We start from the raw sequence: 21,510 nt of genomic DNA, 5'->3' as shown, positions 1-21,510 counted from the left end.
TCCCCCGTGTTGTTCCGTGTCCCTCGATGTCCCCTCCGTGTCCTCCCATGTCACCCCGTGTCCCTCGATGTCCCCTGTGTTGTTCTGTGTCCCTCGATGTCCCCCGTGTCCCCCCATGTCATCCCGTGTTGTTCCGTGACCCTCGATGTCCCCTCGATGTCCCCTCCGTGTCCCCCCCGCGTCCCTCGATGTCCCCCCGCGTTCTCCAGTGTCCCCTCGCATCACCCGTGTCCCCTTGCCTCGCGTGTTCCCGTGTCCCTCGATGTCCCCTCCGTGTTCCCCCAGTGTTCCTCGATGTCCCCCGTGTTCCCTCCATGTCACCCCTTGTCCTTCCATGTCCCCTCCGTGTCCCCCCATATTGTTCCGTGTCCCTCGATGTCCCCTCTGTGTCCTCTCGATGTCCCCTCCCTGTCCCCGTGTGTCCCTGTCCCCACGTGTCCCCCCGTGCTGTCCTCTGTCCCTCGATGTCCCTCACCACGTCACCTCTGTCCTCCCGTGTCCTCCCGCCCCAGGTGTCCCCTCTGTCCCCTCTATCCCCCCGTGTCCCCCCATGTCCCCGCATGTCCCCCCCGATCCCCCCCATGTCCCCCCCATGTCCCCCCTGATCCCCCATGTCCCCCCTGATCCCCCTTGTCCCCCCATGTCCCCCCCCGTGTCCCCCTCTGTCCCCCCATGTCCCCCCCGTGTCCCCCCCGTGTCCCCCTCTGTCCCCCCATGTCCCCCCCATGTCCCCCCATGTCCCCCTCTGTCCCCCCATGTCCCCCCATGTCCCCCCTTGTCCCCCCATGTCCCCCCATGTCCCCCCTCTGTCCCCCCCGTGTCCCCCCTGATCCCCCATGTCTCCCCATGTCCCCCCATATCCCCCCCCGTGTCCCCCCATGTCCCCCCGATCCCTCGTGTCCCCCCATGTCCCCCTCTATCCCCCCGTGTCCCCCCATGTCCCCCCATGTCCCCCCATGTCCCCCATGTCCCCCCATGTCCCCCCATGTCCCCCCATGTCCCCCCTCTGTCCCCCCATGTCCCCTCTGTCCCCCCGTGTCCCCTCCCGTGCGGGGGCGGGGCCGCCGCTCCTCTTCCGGCAGCGATGGCGGCGGCGGCGCTGCCGGGCCTGGGGGCACTGGTGAGACTGGGGGGACTGGGGGCACTGGGAGGGACTGGGGGGCACTGGGGGGCACTGGGGGGCCGTGTCCCCGTGTCCCCGTGTCCCCGTGTCCCCGTGTCCCCGTGTCGCAGCCTCGTGTCCCCCGCAGGGTCCCGGCGAGGCCGCGGCGGCCGCTCAGGCGCTGGCGCTGCCCGCGGAGGCCTTCGGCAACGACGTGAGCGGCACCGGGGAACTGGGGATACTGGGAATACTGGGAATACTGGGGGGACTGGGGATACTGGGGGGACTGGGAATACTGGGAATGGGGGGACTGGGGGGACTGGGAATGGGGGGACTGGGAATGGGGACACTGGGGGCACTGGGAGGACTGGGAATACTGGGGGGGCTGGGAATACTGGGAATACTGGGAATGGGGGGACTGGGGGGACTGGGAATACTGGGACTACTGGGAGGACTGGGAGTACTGGGAATACTGGGGGGACTGGGAATGGGGACACTGGGAGCACTGGGGGGACTGGGAATACTGGGGGGACTGGGAATACTGGGGGGACTGGGGGCACTGGGAATGGGGGGACTGTGAATACTGGGAATGGGGGACTGGGAGCACTGGGAATACTGGGAATGGGGACACTGGGGGGACTGGGAATACTGGGAATGGGGGGGACTGGGAATACTGGAATGGGGGACTGGGGGCACTGGGAATACTGGAATGGGGCACTGGGAGCACTGGGGGCACTGGGAATACTGGAATGGGGCACTGGGAGCACTGGGAATACTGGAATGGGGCACTGGGAGCACTGGGGGCACTGGGAATACTGGAATGGGGCACTGGGAGCACTGGGAATACTGGAATGGGGCACTGGGAGCACTGGGGGCAGTGGGAATACTGGAATGGGGCACTGGGAGCACTGGGAGCACTGGGAATACTGGAATGGGGCACTGGGAGCACTGGGAATACTGGGAATGGGGCACTGGGAGCACTGGGAATACTGGAATGGGGCACTGGGAGCACTGGGAGCCCCAAGGAGAGGGGACCCCCCAGAAGGAGGAGGAATCCCGGGCCGTGCCTGCCCCGCAGCCGCGCGTGGAGCTGGCCTGGGCGCAGCGGGCGCTGCAGCACGCCCGGGTCTACTTCAACGTGAGTGCGGCCTGCGGGCCGGGATCGGGGACTGGGGTGGGGTTTGGGGTGCCCCAGGGGTTTGGGGTGGGGATTTGGGGTGATCCAGGGTTTGGGGGGGATTTGGGGTGCCCCAGGGGATTTGGGGTGCCCCAGGGGTTTTGGGGTGGGGTTTTGGGGTGGGGTTTTGGGGTGGGGTTTTGGGGTGCCCCATGTCTTTTGGGGTGGGGTTTTGGGGTGATCCAGGGGATTTGGGGTGCCCAGGGGTTTTGGGGTGGGGTTTTGGGGTGGGGTTTTGGGGTGCCCCATGTCTTTTGGGGTGGGGTTTTGGGGTGATCCAGGGGATTTGGGGTGCCCAGGGGTTTTGGGGTGGGGTTTTGGGGTGGGGTTTTGGGGTGCCCCATGTCTTTTGGGGTGGGGTTTTGGGGTGCCCCATGGGTTTTGGGGTGAGGTTTTGGGGCTCCCCATGGGTTTTGGGGTGCCCTGTGGGTTTTGGGTGGGGTTTTGGGGTGTCCTGTGGGTTTTGGGGTGCCCCTTGGGTTTTGGGGTGTGGTTTTTGGGGCTCCCCATTGGTTTTGGGGTGTGGTTTTGGGGCTCCCCATTGGTTTTGGGGTTCCCTGTGGGTTTTGGGGTGTGTTTTTTGGGGCTCCCCATGGGTTTTGGGGTGCCCTGTGGGTTTTGCGGTGGGGTTTTGGGGTGTGGTTTTTGGGGCTCCCCATGGCTTTTGGGGTGTGGTTTTTGGGGCTCCCCATTGGTTTTGGGGTGGTGTTTTGGGGTGGGGTTTTGGGGCTCCCCATTGGTTTTGGGGTGCCCCATGGGGTTTTGGGGTGTGGTTTTGGGGCTCCCCATTGATTTTGGGGTGTGGTTTTGGGGCTCCCCATTGATTTTGGGGTGGTGTTTTGGGGTGTGCTTTTGGGGCTCCCCATTGGTTTTGGGGTGTGGTTTTTGGGGCTCACCATGGGTTTTTGGGTGCCCTGTGGGTTTTGGGTGGGGTTTTGGGTGGGGTTTTGGGGTGGGCTTTTTGGGTGGGGTTTTGGGGCTCCCCATGGCTTTTGGGGTGTGGTTTTTGGGGTGCCCCATCGGTTTTGGGGTGTGGTTTTGGGGCTCCCCATTGATTTTGGGGTGTGGTTTTTGGGGTGGGGTTTTGGGGTGTGGTTTTGGGGTTCCCCATGGCTTTTGGGGTGGTGTTTTGGGGTGGGGTTTTGGGGCTCCCCATTGATTTTGGGGTGTGGTTTTTGGGGTGCCCCATGGGTTTTTGGGGTGTGGTTTTTGGGGCTCCCCATTGGTTTTGGGGTTCCCTGTGGGTTTTGGGGTGTGGTTTTTGGGGCTCCCCATTGGTTTTGGGGTTCCCTGTGGGTTTTGGGATGGGTTTTTGGGGTGTGGTTTTGGGGTGTGGTTTTGGGGTTCCCTGTGGGTTTTGGGGTGTGGTTTTTGGGGCTCCCCATGGGTTTTTGGGGTGTGGTTTTTGGGGCGCCCCATTGGTTTTTGGGGTGTGGTTTTTGGGGCTCCCCATTGGTTTTGGGGTGTGGTTTTTGGGGCTCCCCATGGGTTTTTGGGGTGTGGTTTTGGGGCTCCCCATGGCTTTTGGGGTGGTGTTTTGGGGTGTGGTTTTTGGGGCTCCCCATTGGTTTTTGGGGTGGTGTTTTGGAGTGGGGTTTTGGGGCTCCCCATTGATTTTGGGGTGTGGTTTTTGGGGCACCCCATGGGTTTTGGGGTGTGGTTTTGGGGCTCCCCCGCTGATCCCTTTCCCCCCCCAGCTCATCTCCTCCGTGGACCCCAAGTTCCTGAGGCTGACCCCGCTGGACGAGCGCATCTACGCCGAGTTCCGCGGAACCTTCCGGGAGCTGCGCCTCGAGCGCCTGGACCCCGAGGAGCTCAAATCGGAGGCGGCCAAGGAGGTGGGGGGGGTTTGGGGGGGTTTATGGGGTTTTTGTGGGGTTTTGGGGGGGTTTTAGGGTTTTTTTGGGGGATTTTCCTCTCTTTTTAATGGGATTTTCTCCCCCTTTTTAGTGGGGTTTGAGGGGGTTTTAGGTTTTGGGAGGGATTTAGGGGAGTCTGGATGGGTTTTAGTGGGATTTTGGGGGGGGTTGGGGTTTTTTAGTGGGGTTTAGTGGGGTTTAGTGGGGTTTTAGGGTTTTTTTGGGGGGTTTCCCCCCCTTTTTAATAGGATTTTCTCCCTCTTTTTACTGGGGTTTGAGGGGGTTTTAGTGGGGTTTGAGGCGGTTTTAGTGAGGTTTGGGGGGATTTAGGGGGGTTTGGATGGGTTTTAGTGGGATTTTGGGGGGGTTTGGGGGGTTTTATGGGGTTTTTGGGGGTGTTAGTGGGGTTTAGGGGGGTTTTAGGGTTTTTTTGGGGGGTTTTCCCCCCTTTTTCATGGGATTTTCTCCCCCTTTTTAGTGGGGTTTGAGGCGGTTTTAGTGGGATTTGAGGAGTTTTAGTGGGGTTTGAGGGGGTTACAGTGAGGTTTTGGGGGGCATTTAAGGGGCTTTGGATGGGTTTTAGTGGGATTTTGGGGGGGTTTGGGGGGATTTTAGGGGGTTTTGGGCGTGTTAGTGGGGTTTGGGGTTTTTTTGGGGGGGTTTTCCTCTCTTTTTAATGGGATTTTCTCCCCCTTTTTAGTGGGGTTTGGAGGGATATTAGTGGGGTTTTGGGGGGGATTTAGGGGGCTTTGGATGGGTTTTAGTGGGATTTTGGGGGGGTTTGGGGTTCTTTTTGGGGGTGTTAGTGAGGTTTAGGGGGGTTTTAGTGGAGTTTTGGAGGGGTTTTAGTGGGGTTTGGGTGGTTTTAGTGGGGTTTGGGTGGTTTTAGTGGGATTTTGGGGTGGTTTTAGTGGGATTTTGGGAGGTTTAAGTGGTGCTTGAGGAGGTTTTAGTGGGGTTTTGTGGTTTCAGTGGAGTTTGGATGGGTTTCAGTGGGGTTTGTATGGGTTTTAATGGGGTTTCGGGAGGTTTTAGTGGGGTTTGGGAGGTTTTAGTGGGATTTGGATGGGTTTCAGTGGGGTTTGGGTGGTTTTAGTGGGATTTTGGGTGGTTTTAGTGGGATTTTGGGAGGTTTCAGTGGGGTTTGGGTGGTTTTAGTAGGATTTTGGATGGGTTTTAGTGGGGTTTGGGTGGTTTCAGTGGGGTTTGTGTGGTTTCAGTGGAGTTTGGAACATTTTTAGTGGGATTTTCTCCTTTTTTTGGGATTTTTTTTGGGGGTGCTGAGGTTGTTCTGACCCCCCCAGAAGTGGCGCCCGTTCTGCCTCAGCTTCAAGGGCGCGGTGGAGGATTTCAACTTCGGGACGCTGCTGCGCCTGGACGCGCGCGGCGCCTACACCGAGGAGAACACCATCCTCGGTGGGTTTGGGGTTTTGGGGCTCCGGGGCGGCGACCCCAAAGCCACGGACCCACCCCACAGCCCGTCCCTGTCCCCTTTTGCAGCCACCAGGATCCAGTTCCTGGCCATCGAGATCGCGCGGAACAGGGAGGGCTGCAACGAGGAGATCCACAGGAGGGGCGGGAAGGAGGGAACGGGATGAGGGGGGCGAGGGGGGCAGGAGCCTGAAATCCTACAGGAGATTCCATCAATCCCACAAGAGATTCAATAAATGATAAGGGAATTTTCATAAGTCCTACAAGAGATTCAATAAATCCTACAAGAGATTCAATAAATCCAAAGGTCTTCAAAAATCCTACAAGAGATTCCATAAATCCTACAAGAGATTCCACAAATCCCGCAAGAGATTCAATAAATGATAAGGAAATTTTCATAAATCCTACAAGAGATTCAATAAATCCTAAAAGATCTTCAAAAATCCTGTGAGAGATTCCATAAATCCTGCAAGAGATTCCATAAATCCTACAAGAGATTCCATAAATCCTGCAAGAGATTCAATAAATCCTACAAGAGATTCCATAAATCCCACAAGAGATTCCATAAATCCCGCAAGAGATTCCATAAATCCTGCAAGAGATTCAATAAATCCTACAAGAGATTCAATAAATCCTGCAAGAGATTCCATAAATCCTGCAAGAGATTCCATAAATCCTACAAGAGATTCAATAAATGATAAGGGAATTTTCATAAATCCTGAAAGAACTTCAATAAATCCTACAAGAGATTCAATAAATCCTACAAGAGATTCCATAAATCCTGCAAGAGATTCCATAAATCCCACAAGAGATTCCATAAATCCCGCAAGAGATTCAATAAATCCTGCAAGAGATTCCATAAATCCTGCGAGAGATTCCATAAATCCTACAAGAGATTCCATAAATCCTGCAAGAGATTCCATAAATCCCACAAGAGATTCCATAAATCCCGCAAGAGATTCAATAAATGATAAGGGAATTTTCATAAATCCTACAAGAGATTCCATAAATCCTGCAAGAGATTCAATAAATCCTACAAGAGATTCAATAAATGATAAGGGAATTTTCATAAATCCTACAAGAGATTCAATAAATCCTACAGGAGATTCCATAAATCCCGCAAGAGATTCAATAAATGATAAGGGAATTTTCATAAATCCTGAAAGAACTTCAATAAATCCTAAAAGATCTTCAATAAATCCTACAATTACTTCAATAAATCCTAAAAGATCTTCAAAATCCTGCGAGAGATTCCATAAATCCTACAAGAGATTCAATAAATCCTAAAAGGTCTTCAAAAATCCTACAAGAGATTCAAAAATCCTACAAGAGATTCCATAAATCCTACAAGAGCTTCAATAAATGATAAGGGAATTTTCATAAATCCTACAAGAGATTCCATAAATCCCGCAAGAGATTCAATAAATCCTGCAAGAGATTCAATAAATCATAAAAGGTCTTCAAAAATCCTAAAAGAGCTTCAATAATCCTAAAAGAGATTCCATAAATCCCACAAGAGATTCAATAAATGATAAGGGAATTTTCATAAATCCTACAAGAGATTCAATAAATCCTACAAGATCTTCAAAAATCCTACAAGAGATTCAATAAATCCTACAAGAGATTCCATAAATGATAAGGGAATTTTCATAAATCCTGAAAGAACTTCAATAAATCCTAAAAGATCTTCAATAAATCCTACAATTACTTCAATAAATCCTAAAAGATCTTCAGAATCCTGCGAGAGATTCCATAAATCCCACAAGAGGTTCCATAAATCCTACAAGAGATTCAATAAATCCTAAAAGGTCTTCAAAAATCCTACAAGAGATTCAATAAATCCCGCAAGAGATTCCATAAATCCTACAAGAGATTCAAAAAATGATAAGGGAATTTTCATAAATCCTGAAAGATCTTCAATAAATCCTACAAGAGATTGAATAAATCCTACAAGAGATTCCATAAATCCCACAAGAGATTCCATAAATCCTACAAGAGATTCAATAAATCCTAAAAGGTCTTCAAAAATCCTACAAGAGATTCAATAAATCCCGCAAGAGATTCCATAAATCCTACAAGAGATTCCATAAATCCCACAAGAGATTCAATAAATGATAAGGGAATTTTCATAAATCCTACAAGAGATTAAATAAATCCTAAAAGATCTTCAAAAATCCTACAAGAGATTCCATAAATCCCACAAGAGATTCAATAAATCCTAAAAGGTCTTCAAAAATCCCACAAGAGATTCAATAAATGATAAGGGAATTTTCATAAATCCTACAAGAGATTCCATAAATCCTACAGAAGATTCAATAAATGCTAAAATGTCTGCAAAAATCCTACAAGACATTCAATAAATCCCGTAAGAGATTCAATAAATCCCACAAGAGATTCAATAAATTATAAGGGAATTTTCATAAATCCTGAAAGATCTTCAATAAATCCTAAAAGATCTTCAATAAATCCTACAAGAGATTCCATAAATCCCACAAGAGATTCCATAAATCCTAAAAGGTCTTCAAAAATCCTAAAAGAGCTTCAACATTAAGTTTATTTGCAGAAATTCCCTCACTCCTCACATTCCTTTGATAAATCCTAAAAAAATTTCCTCGGGGTTTGCTCGGATTTTGGGGTTCTGGGGTTGATTTTGGGTTCTGGGGTTGATTTTAGGGTGCTGGAGGAGGTTTTGGGGTGCTGGGGGATATTTTGGGGTCTGGGGGATCTCAGGGGGGGATTCTGGGGAAGCGCTCCAGGAATGGGGAGGTTTTGGGGTACCGGGGGAATCTTGGGGTGCAGGGGGGATTTTGGGGTCGGGGGGGATTTTGGGGTTTATGGCGGATTTTGGGGTTTATGGCAGATTTTGGGGTCGGGGGGGATTTGGGGTCGGGGGGGATTTGGGGTGCAGGGGGATTTTGGGGTTTGTGGCAGATTTTGGGGTTTATGGCGGATTTTGGGGTGCAGGGGGATCTTTCAGAGTTCTGGGGTGAAACTCCGGGTTTTGGGGTGACCCCGGTTTTGGGGTTCTGAGGTCACTCAGGGGGCTCAGGGGTCACTCAGGGGGCTCAGGCCAGTCCCAGGGTCACTCATTGGTCACTCAGGGTCACTCAGGGTCACTCACTGGTCACTCACTGGTCACTCATGGTCACTCAGGGTCACTCACTGGTCACTCACTGGTCACTCATTGGTCACTCAGGGTCACTCAGGGTCACTCACTGGTCACTCAGTGGTCACGCAGTGGTCACTCAGGGTCACTCATGGTCACTCACTGGTCACTCATGGTCACTCAGGGTCACTCACTGGTCACTCAGTGGTCACTCATGGTCACTCAGGGTCACTCACTGGTCACTCAGTGGTCACGCAGTGGTCACTCAGGGTCACTCATGGTCACTCACTGGTCACTCATGGTCACTCAGTGGTCATGCAGTGGTCACTCAGGGTCACTCAGGGTCACTCATGGTCACTCACTGGTCACTCATGGTCACTCATTGGTCACTGGTCTCATTGGTCACTCATGGTCACTCATGGTCACGCAGTGGTCACTCAGGGTCCTTCATTGGTCACTCACTGGTCACTCATTGGTCACTCAGGGGTCACTCATTGGTCACTCATTGGTCACTCATGGTCACTCAGGGTCACTCATTGGTCACTCACTGGTCACTCATTGGTCACTCACTGGTCACTGGTCACTCATTGGTCACTCATGGTCACTCATGGTCACTCACTGGTCACTCATTGGTCACTCACTGGTCACTCATTGGTCACTCATGGTCACTCACTGGTCACTGGTCACTCATTGGTCACTCATTGGTCACTCAGGCCGGTACAAAGCAGAGTTTCTTTGCAGTCCCGGGTCCGGCAGCCACAGCCGCCGGCAGCAGCGCCCTGGGGTCACTCCTGGTCACTCACTGGTCACTCATGGTCACTCCTGGTCACTCACTGGTCACTCATGGTCACTCATGGTCACTCATTGGTCACTCCTGGTCACTCACTGGTCACTCCCGGTCACTCAGGCCAGTACAAAGCAGAGTTCATTTGCAGTCCCGGGTCCGGCAGCAGCGCCCGGAGCTGCTCCGCGGGACCGGGGCCGGGAAAATCCCGCGGAGCAAATCCCAGCGGAGACCCCGAGGGGACAGGGAGGGAAAAGGAACCAGAACCGGCTGCGGAGAGAAACCCAGCGAGGCTCGGGGGAGCCCAGGGACACGGACACGGACACGGACACGGACACGGACAGGGACACGGACACGGACACGGACAGGGACAGGGACACGGACAGGGACACGGACACGGACACGGACACGGACACGGACACAGACAGGGACACGGACACGGACACGGACACGGACACGGACACAGACAGGGACACGGACACGGACACGGACACGGACACGGACACGGACAGGGACACGGACACGGACACGGACACGGACACGGACAGGGACACGGACAGGGACAGGGACAGGGACAGGGACAGGGACACGGACACGGACACGGACAGGGACACGGACACGGACACGGACACGGACAGGGACACGGACAGGGACACGGACAGGGACAGGGACAGGGACACGGACACGGACACGGACACGGACACGGACAGGGACACAGACAGGGACAGGGACACGGACAGGGACACGGACACGGACAGGGACACGGACACGGACACGGACACGGACAGGGACACGGACACGGACACGGACACGGACACGGACACGGACACAGACAGGGACAGGGACACGGACACGGACACGGACAGGGACACGGACACGGACACGGACACGGACACAGACAGGGACACGGACACGGACAGGGACACGGACACGGACACGGACACGGACACGGACACAGACAGGGACAGGGACACGGACAGGGACACGGACACGGACACGGACACGGACAGGGACACGGACAGGGACACGGACACGGACACGGACACAGACAGGGACAGGGACACGGACAGGGACACGGACACGGACACGGACACGGACAGGGACACGGACAGGGACACGGACACGGACACGGACACGGACACGGACACGGACACGGACACGGACACGGACAGGGTCAGGGACACGGACACGGACAGGGACACGGACACGGACAGGGACATGGACACGGACAGGGACACGGACACAGACACGGACAGGGTCAGGGACACGGACACGGACAGGGTCAGGGACACGGACAGGGACACGGACACGGACACGGACAGGGACACGGACACAGACACGGACAGGGTCAGGGACACGGACAGGGACACGGACACGGACAGGGACAGGGACAGGGACACGGACACGGACACGGACACGGACACGGACACGGACAGGGACACGGACAGGGACACGGACACGGACACGGACAGGGACACGGACAGGGACACGGACACGGACAGGGACACGGACACGGACACGGACAGGGACACGGACAGGGACACGGACACGGACACGGACAGGGACACGGACAGGGACACGGACACGGACAGGGACAGGGACACGGACACGGACAGGGACAGGGACACGGACACGGACACGGACAGGGACAGGGACAGGGACAGGGACAGGGACACGGACACGGACAGGGACAGGGACAGGGACAGGGACAGGGACAGGGACACGGACACGGACAGGGACACGGACACGGACACGGACACGGACACGGACACGGACACGGACACGGACAGGGACACGGACACGGACACGGACACGGACACGGACACGGACACGGACACGGACACGAGCGGCAGCAGCACGGGGGGACACAGCACAGGGATCCCCGGATCCAGGGGATGGATCCCTGCTCCATCCCAAACCCCAAACCAATCCCATGGGATCCCTGCTCCATCCCAAACCCCGATCCGACGGGATCCCTGATCCATCCCAAACCCTGATCCCACGGAATCTCTGCTCCATCCCAAACCCTGATCCCACAGGATCCCTGCTCCATCCCAAACCCCAAACCGATCCCACGGGATCCCAGCTCCATCCCAAACCGATCCTGAATCCCCCGGATCCAGGGGATGGATCCCTGCTCCATCCCAAACCCTGATCCCATGGGATCCCTGCTCCATCCCAAACCTCGATCCCACGGGATCCCTGCTCCATCCCAAACCTCGAAAAAGCCTGGAAAATGGGAAAAAAGGGACGGGAAAAGGGGGAAAATCCTGGAAAATGGGAAAAAAGGGATGGGAAAAGCCTGGAAAATGGGAAAAAGGGACGGGAAAAGCCCAGAAAATGGGAACAAAGGGACGGGAAAAGGGGGAAAATCCTGGAAAATGGGAAAAGGGATGGAAAAGGGGAAGGGCCCTGGGAGGGGACACCCGGAGCAAGCACCAAGGGAGGGGTCCCACCACGGCTTCGAGTTCCCAAGAACGAGGGCGAGACGGGAGCGGGGAATTGCCATTTTTGTGGGGGGGCTGAATAAGAAAAAAAATATACATTTGGAATTTTACAATGCCTTTTTTTTTTTTTTTTTTGTGGTTGTTTTTTTTTTTTTATTATTATTATTATTATCATTATTATTTTAAATTTTTTTTTTTTGTTGCTTTTTTTTTTTTTAATTTAATTTTTTTTTTTTTTTTTTTTTTGTGTTGTTTGAGTTTTTGCTTCTCTCTCTCTCTCTCTCTCTCTCTCTCCAGCTCGTCTCACTAAATAATCTCTGCATTTTCACACAGCCACCCCTCGCCCAGGAAATCCTCACTCGCATTCACAACCCTCACACCAGCACTGGCTGCACCAGGACTCTGTAAAAATTTCAATCACACTTTTTTTTTTTTGTCCTTTTGTCTTTTTTTTTTTTTTTTATATCATCTTTTTTTTTTTTGTGTGTGATTTTTTTTTTTTTTGGTGATTTTTTTGGCCTTTTTTTTGGTCTTTTTTTTTTTTAATATTTTTTTTTTCTCCTTTTTTTTTTTTTTTTTCATCTCGTTTTTCTGAAACTCAATATAAACCTTGCTCCAAAATGTTATGAAAAAATGTACATTTTTTTTTTTTCTTTTTTTTTTTTTGTTTTTTTTTTTGTTGTTTTTTATACAAGGCAGGCTTTTCGCAGCGGAGCGCCGCCGGTTCCACGTTCCGGCCAGGGAAGGAAAAAGAGAGAGACACAGACACCTTGGAATTCCTGCACCTGGATTCTGCCCTTCCCACGGGAAAACACCTGCCCAGGTGAGCTCCACCTGCTGCTCCCTCCTCCCTGGGGATTGGGGATCCCTGGGATCTTCCCTCGGGAAGGGAGATCCGGGGGCTCTGCGCCTGTCAGCTCATCATGTCGTTGCTGTTGACGCCGTAGCTCGAGTTCTTCATGGAGTCGTTGACTTCCCTCCGGAACGCCGACAGGTTCTGGGTGAACCTGGGGGAGATGGGAGAGGAGATTGATCCCGGCGCTCCGTGATCCCGGTGTTCTGTGATCCCGGTGTTCTGTGATCCCGGCGTTCCACCACTCCAGTATTTTATCATTCCAGCATTCCACCATTCCATCATTCCACCACTCCATCATTCCATCATTCCACCATTCCATCATTCCACCATTCCGTGATTCCACCATTCCATCATTCCACCACTCCAGCATTCCACCATTCCATGATTCCATCACATTCCATCATTCCAATATTTTATCATTCCATCATTCTACCATTCCATGATTCCACCACTCCAGCATTCCATCATCATTCCACCATTCCATGATTCCACCATTCCATCACATTCCGTGATTCCACCATTCCATCATTCCACCACTCCAGCATTCCACCATTCCATGATTCCATGATTCCACCATCCCATCATTCCAATATTTTATCATTCCATCATTCTACCATTCCATCCTTCCATCATTCCATCATTCCACCACTCCAGCCTTCCACCATGCCATGATTCCAGTACTCCACCATTCCATCATTCCACCATTCCATCATTCCACCATTCCATGATTCCACCACTCCAGCATTCCATCATTCCAGTACTCCAGCATTCCACCATTCCACCATTCCATGATTCCACCATTCCATGATTCCACCACTCCAGCATTCCACCATTCCATTATTCCATCACATTCCATCATTCCAGTATTTTATCATTCCATCATTCCAGCATTCCACCATTCCATCATTTCACCATTCTATCATTCTGTGATTCCATGATTCCACCATTCCATCATTCCAGTGTTTTATCATTCCATCATTCCACCATTCCATCATTCCATGATTCCAACATTCCATCACATTCCATCATTCCATGGCTCCAGCATTCCACCATCCCATGATTCCACCACTCCATAATTCCATGATTCTACCACTCCACCATTCCATCATTCTGATCATTCCATGATTCCACCATTCTCTCTCCCCCGTTGCCGTTCCCTCTCCCCCAGCGCCGTTCCCATTTTCCCGGCGCCGTTCCCATTTTCCCGTTGCCATTCCCTCTCTCCCGGCACCGTTCCCTCTCTCCCGTTGCCGTTCCCTCTCCCCCAGCACCATTCCCATTTTCCCGGCGCCGTTCCCATTTTCCCGTTGCCGTTCCCTCTCCCCCGTTGCCGTTCCCTCTCTCCCGGCACCATTCCCATTTTCCCGTTGCCGTTCCCGCTCCCCTGTTGCCGTTCCCTCTCCCCTGGCACCATTCCCATTTTCCCGTTGCCGTTCCCTCTCCCCCGTTGCCGTTCCCATTTTCCCAGCACCGTTCCCTCTCCCCCAGCACCGTTCCCTCTCCCCCGTTGCCGTTCCCTCTCCCCCGTTGCCGTTCCCATTTTCCCGTTGCCGTTCCCATTTTCCCGTTGCCGTTCCCATTTTCCCAGCACCATTCCCATTTTCCCGGCACCGTTCCTTCTCCCCCGGCACCGTTCCCATTTTCCCAGCACCATTCCCATTTTCCCGTTGCCGTTCCCATTTTCCCGCTGCCGTTCCCTCTCCCCCGGCGCCGTTCCCATTTTCCCGTTGCCGTTCCCTCTCCCCCAGCACCATTCCCATTTTCCCAGCACCGTTCCCTCTCCCCCGGCGCCGTTCCCATTTTCCCGTTGCCGTTCCCATTTTCCCAGCACCATTCCCATTTTCCCAGCACCGTTCCTTCTCCCCCGGCACCGTTCCCATTTTCCCAGCACCATTCCCATTTTCCCGTTGCCGTTCCCATTTTCCCGGCACCATTCCCGCTCCCCCGTTTGCGTCCGTCCCCGCTCCGCGCTGACCTGTCGCGGTTCTTGGTGAGCAGGTTGCGCTCGATGCCCTCCATGAGGTTCTCGAAGCACAGGTGCATGGCCTGCTGCTTCTCCGGGGGCTGGCTGTTGACGATGCTGTTCCTCAGGTCCGAGAAGTACTGCGGGAGCAGGACAGCCAGCGGTTAATTCCCACGGGATCCGGGACACGGCCCGCCCCCCTCGGCATCTGGGAATCAGGAGGGAGCGACCCCGTGTGGAGGGGGATTGCTCAGCTCCGAGGATCGTCCTGGCCACGGGATCATGCCAAAATTGGGAACATTCCAAGGATTGTCCTGGCCATGGGATCATTCCAAAATTGGGATCATTCCAAGGATCATCCTGGCCATGGGATCATTCCAAGGATCATCCTGGCCATGGGATCATTCCAAAACTGGGATCATTCCAAGGATCATCCTGGCCATGGGATCATTCCAAAATTGGGATCATTCCAAGGATCATCCTGGCCACGGGATCATTCCAAGGATCCTCCTGGCCACGGGATCATCCTGGCCATGGGATCATTCCAAGGATTGTCCTGGCCATGGGATCATTCCAAAATTGGGATCATTCCAAGGATCATCCTTGGCCATGGGATCATGCCAAAATTGGGATCATTCCAAGGCTTGTCCTTGCTACAGGATCATTCCAAGGATCCTCCTGGCCACAGGATCATCCTGGCCATGGGATCATCCTGGCCATGGGATCATTCCAAAACTGGGATCATTCCAAGGATCCTCCTGGCCATGGGAAAATTCCAAGGATCATCCTGGCCACAGGATCATCCTGGCCACGGGATCATTCCAAGGATCACCCTGGCCACGGGATCATTCCAAGGATTGTCCTGGCCATGGGATGATTCCAAAACTGGGAACATTCCAAGGATCATCCTGGCCACAGGATCATTCCAAGGATTGTCCTGGCCATGGGATGATTCCAAAACTGGGAACATTCCAAGGATCACCCTGGCCACGGGACCATTGCAAGGATCACCCTGGCCACGGGCTCATTCCCAGGATTTCTGGGAACGCTCTCCTGCCCAGCGCGCCTCTTCCGGCGGCAGGGATGCTTCACCTTCTCGTTGAGCAGGATGAGGCCGAGCAGGGGCCGGGACATGGACCACTGGTTCCGGCAGTCCTCGAAGATGATGATGTTCAGCACCGTCGAGAGCATCTGGCACGGGGAGACAAGGGTTAAAGGCATCCCCAATCCCATCCCATGGATCCCATCCTAATCCCATGGATCCCATGGATCCCATCCCCATCCCAATCCCATGGATCCCATGGATCTCATCCCAATCCCATCCCATGGATCCCATCCCAATCCCATGGATTCCATGGATCTCCTCCCAAATCCCATCCCATGGATCCCATCCCAATCCCATCGATCCCATTCCAAATCCCATCCCATGGATCCCATCCCAATCCCATGGATTCCATGGATCTCATCCCATAGATCCCATCCCATCCCGATCCCATGGTTCTCATCCCAAATCCCATCCCATGGATCTCATGGATCCCATCCCAATCCCATGGTTCTCATCCCAAATCCCATCCCATGGATCCCATCCCAATCCCATGGATCCCATCCCAATCCCATGGATTCCATGGATCTCATCCCAATCCCATCCCATGGATCCCATCCCAATCCCATGGATTCCATGGATCCCATCCTAATCCCATGGATTCCATGGATCTCATCCCACAGATCCCATCCCAATCCCATGGATCCCATCCCAAATCCCATCCCACGGATTCCATGGATCCCATCCCAATCCCATGGATCCCATCCCATGAATTTTTGCCTCCCCAGGTGTGTTTTTGGTATTTTCTGACCTCCCCAGGTGCGTTTTTTGGCCTCCCCAGGTGCGTTTCTGGTATTTTCTGGCCTCCCCAGGTGTGTTTTTGGTATTTTTTGGCCTCCCCAGGTGCATTTTTGGTATTTTCTGGCCTCCCCAGGTGCGTTTTTTGGCCTCCCCAGGTGTGTTTTTTGGCCTCCCCAGGTGTATTTTTGGTATTTTCTGGCCTCCCCAGGTGCGTTTTTGGTATTTTCTGGCCTCCCCAGGTGCGTTTCTGGTACTTTCTGGCCTCGCCAGGTGCGTTTTTTTTGGTATTTTGGAATTTCGGGGCTCACCTGCTGGATCATCTCGGGGTGCTGCTGCATGATGTGCAGGAAGCGATCGCTCTCCTGGGCCAGGGGCGTCGATCTCTTCTTGGTGCTGCGCGAGAGCTGCTTGAACAGGTAGGTGACGATGTGGTCCAGGCAGGAGCAGCAGCCCGTGCACACCATGGTGTCTGCGGGACACGGCGGGACAGTGAGAGCCCGCGGGGACCGGGAAAAACGGGGAAAATGGGGAGAAAATGGGGAAATAATAGGGAAAAATGGGGAAAAATGGGGTGAAATGGGGAGAAAATGGGGAAATAATAGGGGAAAATGGGGAAAAATGGGGAAAATGGGGGAGAAATGGGGGGAAAAAGGGGAGAAAATGGGGGTTTGGGGGGGAAAATGGGGAAAAATGGGGGAGAAAATGGGGAAATAATAGGGAAAAATGGGGAAAATGGGGTGAAAAATGGGGGGAAATGCGGGGAAATGGGGAGAAATGGGGAAATAATAGGGAAAAATGGGGGGTTGGGGGGGAAAATGGGGGGAAATGGGGGAAATGGGGGGAAAAATGGGGGAGAAAATGGGGAAATAATAGGGAAAAATGGGGAAAATGGGGTGAAAAATGGGGGGAAATGGGGGGAAATTGGGGAGAATGGGGGGAAATGGGGGGAAATGGGGAAATAATAGGGAAAAATGGGGAGAAAATGGGGAGAAATGGGGGGAAAACTGGGGAAAATGGGGGGGAAATGGGGAAAATGGGGGGGAAATTGGGGAAAATGGGGGAAATGGGGAGAAATGGGGGGAAATGGGGAGAAATGGGGGAAATGGGGAGAAATGGGGGAAATGGGGGGAAATGGGGGAAATGGGGAGAAAATGGGGGGGAAATGGGGAGAAATGGGGGGAAATGGGGGTTTGGGGGAGAAAATGGGGAGAAATGGGGGGAAAATGGGGAGAAATGGGGAAAATGGGGGGAAATGGGGAGAAATGGGGAAAAAGGGAAAAATGGGGGGAAATGGGGGTTTGGGGGGATATGGGGGAAAATGGGGAAAAATGGGGAGAAAATGGGGAGAAATGGGGGTTTGGGGGGGAAATGGGGGAAAATGAGGAAAAATGGGGAGAAATGAGGAAAAGTGGGGAAAAATGAGGAAAAAAATGGGGGTTTTGGGGGATATGGGGGAAAATGGGGGGAAATGGGGGGAAATGGAGGAAAAATGGAGGAAAATGGGTAAAAAATGGGGGTTTGGGGGCAATAACCTCACAGAGGATGAAATAACCCCTCCCTAGTTGCAGAATTCCAAGAAATGCTGGATTTTTGGGAATTTTTTGTTTTAACCCCATGTGGAAAACTGGGATTCAACTCCATGTGGAAAACTGGGATTTGATTTAACCCCATGTGGAAAATTGGGATTTGATTTAACCCCACGTGGAAACTGGGATTTGATTTAACCCCAAGTGAAAATTGGGATTTAACCCCACGTGGAAATTGGGATTTGATTTAACCCCACGTGGAAATTGGGATTTGATTTAACCCCATGTGGAAATTGGGATTTAACCCCACGTGGAAATTGGGATTTAACCCCCTGTGGAAATTGGGATTTAACCCCACGTGGAAATTGGGATTTAACCCCACATGGAAATTGGGATTTAACCCCACGTGGAAATTGGGATTTAATTTAACCCCATGTGGAAAATGGGGATTTTAATCCCATGTGGAAAATGGGGATTTGATTTAACCCCATGTAGAAAACTGGGATTTAACCCCATGTGGAAATTGGGATTCAAACCCATGTGCAACATAGGAATTGAACCCCATGTGGAAATTGGGATTTGATTTAACCCCACATGGAAATTGGGATTTAACCCCATGTGCAACACAGGAATCGAACCCCATGTGGAAATTGGGATTTAACCCCACGTGGAAATTGGGATTTGATTTAACCCCATGTGGAAATTGGGATTTGATTTAACCCCACGTGGAAATTGGGATTTGATTTAACCCCACGTGGAAATTGGGATTTGATTTAACCCCATGTGGAAATTGGGATTTAACCCCATGTGGAAATTGGAATTTAACCCCACGTGGAAATTGGGATTTGATTTAACCCCAGGTGGAAATTGGGATTTAACCCCATGTGCAACACAGGAATTGAACCCCACGTGGAAATTGAGATTTAAACCCACGTGGAAACTGGGACTTGATTTAACCCCACATGGAAATTGGGATTTGATTTAACCCCATGTGGAAATTGGGATTTAACCCCACGTGGAAATTGGGATTTAAGCCCACATGGAAATTGGGATTTAACCCCACGTGGAAATTGGGATTTAAGCCCACATGGAAATTGGGATTTAACCCCACGTGGGAATTGGGATTTAACCCCACGTGGGCATCGGGGCTCTGGGCTCCGAGCTCTTCCCGCCCCCACGCCGGATCCCGGGATGCGTTACCGAGCGCGGTGAGGCCCTCGGAGATGGAGGACAGGATGTACATGATGACGTGGGGCTCCAGGCTGGCGATGAAGTTCATGTGGTCCTGGGTGAGCACTTCCAGCAGGGAATAGTAGGATTGGCTCAGCTTGGGATAATCCTGCGGGAAGAGCGGCAGAAAGACGCTCACGGGGTTTTCTGGAAGCGGCAAATTCCTAAATCCAGCCAGGAATTCTGAAATCCAGCCAGGAATTCTGAAATCCAGCCAGGAATTCTGAAATCCAGCCCGCCAGGAATCATCTGGAATTTCAGGGGGATGGAATTCCCAGGGGATGGAATTCCTAGAGGATGGAATTCCCAGGAGATGGAACCCCCAGGGGATGGAATTCCTAGGAGATGGAACTCCCAGGGCATTGAACTCCCAGGACCTGGAGTTCCCAGGGGCCAGAATTCCCAGGAGATGGAATTCCCAGGGGCTGGAATTTCAAGGAGATGGAATTCCCAGGACCTGGCACTCCCAGGGGATGGCACTTCCAGGACCTGGAGTTCCCAGGGGCCGGAATTCCCAGGAGATGGAACTCCCAGGGGCTGGAATTTCAAGGAGATGGAATTCGCAGGACATGGCACCCCCAGGGGCCGGAATTCCCAGCACACGGCACTCCCAGGAGCTGGAATTCCCAGGGGCCGGAATTCCCAGGACATGGAACCCTCAGGGGCCGGAATTCCAGGGGCTGGAATTCCCAGGGGCCGGAATTCCCAGGGGTGGAATCCCAGGAGATGGAATTCCCAGCACACGGCACTCCCAGGGGCCGGTGCTCCCAGGGGCTGGAATCCCAGGACACAGCATTCCCAGGGGCCGGAATTCCCAGGACACAGCATTCCCAGGGGCTGTAATTCCCAAGGGCTGGAATCCCAGGGGCCGGAATCCCAGGGGCCAGAATTCCCAGGGGCTGGAATCCCAGGGGCCAGAATTCCCAGGACACAGCATTCCCAGGACACAGCATTCCCGGGGGCCAGAATTTCCAGGACACAGCATTCCTGGGGCCGGAATTCCCAGGACACAGCACTCCCAGGACACAGCATTCCCAGGACACAGCATTCCCAGGACACAGCATTCCCAGGGCTGGAATCCCAGGGGCCAGAATCCCAGGACACAGCATTCCCAGGACACAGCATTCCCAGGGCCGGAATCCCAGGACACAGCATTCCCAGGGGCCAGAATTCCCAGGGGTTGGAATTCCCAGGAGCTGGAATCCCAGGGGCCAGAATTCCCAGGACACAGCATTCCCAGGGCTTGGAATTCCCAGGACACAGCACTCCCAGGAGCCAGCATTCCCAGGGCCAGAATTCCCAGGAGCCAGCATTCCCAGGACAGGGAATTCCGGGGGCTGACCAGCAGGTCGCTGTGCGGGATGGAGAGCAGCAGCTTGATGAAGGTCTGCAGCGCGTTGTCCAGCGCGTCGTCGCCGTAGAGCCGGAAGACGCCGAAGTTGACGTAGCTGCCGCTGAGCGCCGCCTTCAGCATGGAGAAGCAGATGGAGATTCCCTTCAGCTTCAGCGCGTACACCTGGTCCTTGGGCACCTCGCCCAGCGTCAGGATGCGATTCCCTGCGGGAATTCCGGCTCGGGATCACCACTCCCATCCCCACCCCATCCTTCAAATCCAATCCTGACCCAAAACATCCCATGATCCCTCGAATTCCACTCTGGGTGGGATTTCTAATTTGGATATTGGGATGGGATTTCTAATCCATCCCATGATCCCTCAAATTCCACTCTGGATGGGATTTCAAATCCATCCCGACCTGAAATTTGGATACTGGGATGGGATTTCAAATCCATCCCGACCCAAACCATCCTGTGATCCCTCAAATTCCACTCTGGGTAGGATTTCAAATCCATCCCAACCCAAAATCTGGGAATTAGGATGGAATTTAAACTCTATTCTAACCCGAAATTGGGATATTGGGATGGGATTTCAAATCCATTCCCTTCAGCTTCAGCGCGTACACCTGGTCCTTGGGCACCTCGCCCAGCGTCAGGATGCGATTCCCTGCGGGAATTCCGGCTCGGGATCACCACTCCCATCCCCGCCCCGGCTGTCAAAGCCATCCCGACCCGAAATTTGGATACAGGGATGGGATTTCTAATCCATCCCGACCCAAACCATCCTGTGATCCCTCAAATTCCACTCTGGGTAGGATTTCAAATCCATCCCAACCCGAAATCTGGGAATT

General features: G+C 53.1%; 2 protein-coding genes and 2 long non-coding RNA genes across 7 annotated transcripts in view; 2 read left to right on the top strand and 2 right to left on the bottom strand.

Annotated features, from left to right (window-relative positions):
- The first annotated feature begins 1,063 nt into the window (after window positions 1-1,063).
- On the top strand, window positions 1,064-7,202 carry PBDC1 (polysaccharide biosynthesis domain containing 1). Of its 4 annotated transcripts, none has more exons than XR_008440838.1 (7): window positions 1,064-1,120; window positions 1,251-1,316; window positions 2,181-2,240; window positions 3,977-4,117; window positions 5,443-5,554; window positions 5,639-6,859; window positions 7,066-7,202. XR_008440838.1 is itself a non-coding variant. In XM_054000708.1 (6 exons), exons 1-6 carry the CDS (start codon window positions 1,085-1,087, stop codon window positions 5,734-5,736), a joined length of 513 nt encoding a protein of 170 aa, XP_053856683.1. In that variant the 5' UTR covers window positions 1,064-1,084; the 3' UTR covers window positions 5,737-7,202. The 4 variants fall into 4 exon arrangements, 1 of the variants encoding a protein (XP_053856683.1); XR_008440837.1 differs by having other exon boundaries at window positions 6,900-7,202; XR_008440836.1 differs by having other exon boundaries at window positions 5,639-7,025.
- LOC128820156 (uncharacterized) lies at window positions 5,967-7,305 on the bottom strand. Its single transcript, XR_008440840.1, has 3 exons — window positions 7,236-7,305; window positions 6,739-6,800; window positions 5,967-6,003 (listed from the first exon to the last, which is right to left on the bottom strand). It is a non-coding gene; the product is annotated as an uncharacterized LOC128820156 (long non-coding RNA).
- A 39-nt stretch (window positions 7,306-7,344) lies between these two features.
- On the top strand, window positions 7,345-8,179 carry LOC128820155 (uncharacterized). Its single transcript, XR_008440839.1, has 2 exons — window positions 7,345-7,794; window positions 7,940-8,179. It is a non-coding gene; the product is annotated as an uncharacterized LOC128820155 (long non-coding RNA).
- Window positions 8,180-12,494: 4,315 nt separating this feature from the next.
- Window positions 12,495-21,510, bottom strand: part of XPO7 (exportin 7) — a 33,249-nt gene continuing 24,233 nt past the window's right edge. The window contains exons 12-17 of the mRNA XM_054000474.1: window positions 20,667-20,881; window positions 19,295-19,433; window positions 16,877-17,037; window positions 15,818-15,916; window positions 14,738-14,865; window positions 12,495-12,913 (exon numbers count right to left, since the gene is read on the bottom strand). Of these exons, the coding sequence (XP_053856449.1) occupies window positions 12,820-12,913; window positions 14,738-14,865; window positions 15,818-15,916; window positions 16,877-17,037; window positions 19,295-19,433; window positions 20,667-20,881 (836 nt within the window). The 3' untranslated portion in view covers window positions 12,495-12,819. The remainder of the gene's footprint in view (window positions 12,914-14,737; window positions 14,866-15,817; window positions 15,917-16,876; window positions 17,038-19,294; window positions 19,434-20,666; window positions 20,882-21,510) is intronic.

Source organism: Vidua macroura, chromosome 28 (genome assembly GCF_024509145.1).
Source record: "Vidua macroura isolate BioBank_ID:100142 chromosome 28, ASM2450914v1, whole genome shotgun sequence".
NCBI classification, from domain to species: Eukaryota; Metazoa; Chordata; class Aves; order Passeriformes; family Viduidae; genus Vidua; species Vidua macroura.
Note: the sequence above shows the minus strand (reverse complement) of the source record. Positions and strands in the feature narration are given on the sequence as shown.